Source organism: Pteropus vampyrus, unplaced genomic scaffold, assembly GCF_000151845.1.
Source record: "Pteropus vampyrus isolate Shadow unplaced genomic scaffold, Pvam_2.0 Scaffold401, whole genome shotgun sequence".
Classification (NCBI taxonomy): Eukaryota; Metazoa; Chordata; class Mammalia; order Chiroptera; family Pteropodidae; genus Pteropus; species Pteropus vampyrus.
Window position 1 is genome coordinate 300,889 of NW_011889182.1, and position 4,681 is coordinate 305,569.

General features: G+C 63.6%; 1 protein-coding gene across 1 annotated transcript in view; it reads left to right on the forward strand.

Annotated features, from left to right (window-relative positions):
- GRAMD4 (GRAM domain containing 4) overlaps positions 1 to 4,681 on the forward strand; it is a 62,560-nt gene that overhangs the window by 49,834 nt on the left and 8,045 nt on the right. Inside the window, exons 7-12 of the mRNA XM_023523687.1 lie at positions 66 to 139; positions 610 to 952; positions 2,536 to 2,584; positions 3,740 to 3,811; positions 4,239 to 4,282; positions 4,358 to 4,645. Coding sequence (XP_023379455.1) covers positions 66 to 139; positions 610 to 952; positions 2,536 to 2,584; positions 3,740 to 3,811; positions 4,239 to 4,282; positions 4,358 to 4,645 — 870 coding nt within the window. The remainder of the gene's footprint in view (positions 1 to 65; positions 140 to 609; positions 953 to 2,535; positions 2,585 to 3,739; positions 3,812 to 4,238; positions 4,283 to 4,357; positions 4,646 to 4,681) is intronic.

Below are 4,681 nucleotides of genomic sequence, written 5' to 3' on the forward strand. Positions count from 1 at the left end.
GGCCTGGCCAGTGCATGAACTGCCCGGTGGCCGTCTGTCCTCTCAAAGCCAGTGCCACTCTCCAGTGTAAGGAGGATGCAGGCCACCCACCTGCCTGTGGATTCCCGAGGCCAGCAACAGGTGGCCACAGCTCCCCAAGGCCCATCTCTGCAGAACCCCCCAGCTAGCCTCAGCCCGGTCTGGTCTCGAGGGCCACCCTAGTGCCTGCCCCAGGGCCCACCGTCCTCCTGGGAGACTGGCCTTTTGCACACTCACAGAGGACAGGCCGCAGCGGCAGGGTGCCTGTCCACTGTCACCCTGGGGACCCCTCTCCACTCTGCTCGTGAGGCCTCACTGCCTCGAGTCAGACACCTTAGTCCCTCATCGTCCTCATCACTAAGAGAGGAGCCTCCCACCTCAGACCAGCTTCTGCCCTCCGCCCAGCCCCCCGCATTCCTTCCCTGCCCCTTCCTGGGTGGCAGCTCAGTGCCCCCAGCTCTGGGCCAGGCACAGGCGGGAGCAGAGTTGAGGGGCCCCTGCGGCACTTTCCAGGGCACTCGGCACGTAGCGGGTTCCCGGCCTGTGGTCGGTCGCCGTGCTCAGCTGTGCTCCACTCGGGGCCAGCTTGAGCTCTAGCATGTGGCACCGCACCTGGGCGGGCCGGGACCCCAGCGAGGCGGGCCCTCTCTGCTCCCGGGCCGCGGCCCTCTCCCCGGCAACCCGTATGTCCCACCACCTCCCGAGGGGCTCCCCCTTCACGTCCTCATGGGCAGCTCCTCTGCTTCCCCAGGCGCAAGCCTGCAGGGCAAGGTGGGGTGCGGTCTGCCTCGAGCTGCCGTTGGGCCCCTCACCGTGTCCCCACTGCCCCGTCCTGCCCGCAGGTCTACGTGAACGCCGTGTGGCATGGCTGGGCCATCCCCATGTTCTTATTTCTGGCAATTCTGCGGCTGTCCCTCAATTACCTCATAGCCAGGTAGGTGAGCTGGCTCATCGTGTGCGTGTGGCATGCTGTCTCCCCACGTCACCCACGTCCGTGACACGCCCAGCCAGCTGCACCCCATGCACTGGCCTTTGGGGGTGTCCTCCGATAGGCTCCTGACCCCAGGGAGGGGGGTGCCCACCCCCAGCCTGGCTTGCGGGAGCCGCCGTGGGCAATGCCAGACTCCCCAGCGCCAAGCGAGTGCCGGCTGCGGGGTCACTCCCACCCCTGCTTCGAGGGGCTCCATTTGGCAGGAGAGTCCCCCAGACCTCCGGTCAGACGTCCTGGGGGGTCGAGGGAGCGTGGGGGCTCTGTGCCCTGGGGGGTCCCCACCGGCGTGCGTGTGACAGGAGCTGGATTCAGAGCGCGCTCCTCATGCCGCGCGCCCCCTTCTGTGTTCCCCGAGCACCCCTGTCGAGGCCGCGGCACTGTGCTGGGAAGCCAGCGCTCTGGGCAGAACCCCGTGTCCCCAGCCGCCCCCGCAGCGAGAGCCGCATCTGCTGGGGCCCGAGAGCCCTGTGCCCAGTGCCGGACGCGGCCATTCAGGGTGCTCACTTTTACTCATTTTTTCTGTAAATTTTTAAAAATTTAAATATAGTTAAGGTCCAGCGTTGCACTAGGCTCCGGTGTACAGCATGGTCATCCAGCACTCGGTGCCCAGGGTGACCACCGTGACGAGTCTGGTGCCCGTCCGACACCTGCGGCGCTGTGACGTCACTGACCATTTCCCCTGTGCTGTTCTTTACGTCTGTTCGTTGTTTTAGAGCTGGAAACGTGGACCTTCTATTCTCCCCCCGCCCGGTTTTTTCAGATTTTCAGTTGCAGTCGACATTCAGTGTTGTTTTATACGAGTGTCAGGTGCACCGCGTGGCGATTAGACGTTTGCGTAATTTATGCAGGGACCCCTCTGATTAGTCCAGCCCCCCCGACCCTGTGCGCAGTCGTCACACTGGTATCGCCACGTCCCCTGTGCTGTATTCACATCCCTGTGGCTAGTTTGTAACTGCCAATTTGCATTTCTTAACCCCTCCCCCTTTTCACCGAGCCCCCAAACCCCCTCCCGTGTGGCCGCCGTCGGTTCCTTCTCTGTATCTGTGAGTCTGTTTGTTCTGCCGGTTTCATTCCTTAGTTTCCACGTGCGGGTGAGATCACAGAGAGTTGGTCATTTCACGTACACGACGCCCTCAGGTCCATCCACGTGGTTGCAGGGTGCACTTTTACACACCCGTTTTCCTAGTGCCTCCTTCTGCCTGCTCAGGCTGGTCGACCTGAAAATGTTTTTTATAAAAAAGAGAGCATTTAAATACTGGTGAGGGGGCCTCCGTGCGGTCAGCCAAAGGATGGCGGCTGCTCCTGCGCCTCGCCCCCCCGGAGGCCCCCAGGGCCGGTGAGGCGACCTGAACCGTCCACCCCGGTGAGTGGCCCTGGCAGTCTCGGAGGCGACCACGGTCTGCCCACGCTGCAGGGCGCTCCACGCTCCACCCGTTGGGAGCTCGGCCTGAGTGTGACGCGTCCTGTGACCCCGCCGCCTGCAGGCGGTGCTGTTTTGAGGACGCACATTGTTTCCTGTTTGCCAGGGGCTGGAGGATACAGTGGAGCATCGTCCCTGAAGTGTCCGAGGTGGTGGTAAGTCCTGGGAAGGCGAAGGGTTCGTCCACCTATGCCAGGTCAGGCCTCAGCCTGGGTCCCCTGCTGGTTCCCTGAGGCCTCCAGCTGCAGCCGTGTGGACGCCTGCTGGGAGCCCTGCCTAGGGGAAGTTGAGGAGAAGGCCACACCCTCCCATCCCCAAGCCCAGGGCAGCTGCACCCTGACCCGTCACCAGCTGACGCCCCCCGTGTCCCCTCTGGGCCAGGCTTGGCTGCTCAGGAAGAGAGTGCCTTCCTGACCCTTCCCAGCCAGGATGGGATGTGCTGGAGAGGGAGGCAGCAAGGGGGCCGCTCAGAGGGCTGGACCAGTGGACGTGTGAGCAGGATGAGCTACGCCTGTGGCCTGCTTACAGCCTGCTGCCTGATTTTGGGAATAAAGTTTTATTGCTCTGCAGCCGTGCCCATTCATTTGTGCATGCTGTGGCTGCGCGGGGCTGTGACAGCTGAGTTGAGTCGCTGTGACAGAGACCATATGGCCTGCAGACCCCAAGTGTCTACTTTCTGGCCCTTTACAGAAAAAATATTCCGACCTTGCTCTAGAGGGGGACTCTGGCCCCTGGAGCAGAAGTGCTGGGCGTGGGTGGGAGGGAGGCCTCAGTGCCTCCAGGGGCCTCGTCAGCTGTTCAAGCACCTACTGTGTGAACAGAGCACACAGTAGGGGTGCTGGGCGTTGGTGCCCATAGGACCCCCTAGGGGTTGGGGAGGGCATCTGGGGGCAGGCCTGTGCCCCCCGGGCCCGGCACTCAGGGGTCCCTCGGAAGGTTTTCGTTGAGTGAACTCAGATAAGCAGAATGAGGTCAGGCCCCCTTTGCCTCAGTTTCCCTGCCTGTAAAGTGAGGTAGGGAACCGCGTGGTCTCATGCACCTCCGAAGGAGAGTCAGAGCCACAGCCCTGCCAGCTGCAGGGGTGCCCACCGCCCACCCAGCCTCTCAGGCCCCAAGGCGGGGTGTCCACCAGAGCAGCTGTCCCGTGCTGACCCGTCATGCTGGGTCCTGCAGGACATCCGCCCCTTTGGCTGTGTGGGGACGTCCGAGTGACCAGGTCCCAGGGCCGGGAGCCCTCTGTGCTGTTTCTGTCAGTAATTTCTCCGAACTGTTAAATTTTGGTGGCCATTCTCTTTCCCCTTTGACCGAAGGAGCCTCCGAAGGAAGACCTGACCGTGTCTGAGAAGTTCCAGCTCGTGCTGGACGTCGCCCAGAAGGCCCAGGTACCGTCCCCAGGGGTGGGAGGCCAGCACCCCGATCTCCAGGCCCGGCTAATCTGTCGCTAGCTGACCTGTCGCCCACTTGCCCGGAGCTCCGTCGCCCACACCCGAGACAGCCCCGATGGGTGTGGGGTCGTCCCGTTAATGTGACAGTGGCGCCTGGTGGTCAGAGCGCCTCCCGGCCGGGGCCCAGCTAGCTCCTGGGAGGGACCCAGAATTAGGTTTGTCGGCACTATCAGAGCATTGACCTGATTCAGACGGGACCCATCGTCCCATCCTCGGCCCAGAGTGGTGGGGCAGGGCCACGGGGCTCGTGGCGCCCACTCTGGTCCCCCAGGGGCGGCCCGTGAACCTGACCCGGGACCCCCCTGGCGTCACTGTGGACCGACGCCCCGGCGTCTCTCGTAACCACAGTTGCTTCTTCACACAGAACCTCTTTGGCAAGATGGCCGACATCCTGGAAAAGATCAAGAAGTAAGTCATCACCCCCGGCCCGGCGCCCCTGGGGTGTGGGCCCGCCGCCCGGCTGATGCCCCGTCTCCCTTGCAGCCTGTTCATGTGGGTGCAGCCGGAGATCACGCAGAAGCTGTACGTCGCGCTGTGGGCCGCCTTCCTGGCTTCCTGCTTCTTCCCCTACCGCCTGGTGGGCCTCGCCCTGGGTAAGGCGCCGCTCGGCCGGTGCGGCCGGGCTGGGGCGGCCGGGCCGCTGCTTCCCACCGGGTGTCTGCGGCACCGCCGCCTCCAGGGAGGAGGCCGGCTGTTCACTCTCACCGCGTTCCTTCCTCTGCGCCTCGGCCAGTGGTTTTTATCAAAACGCTTAAATTGGGGAGAAATGAAGCCCATCTGAACCCTAGAGGCCTCAGGGGTTCAGGA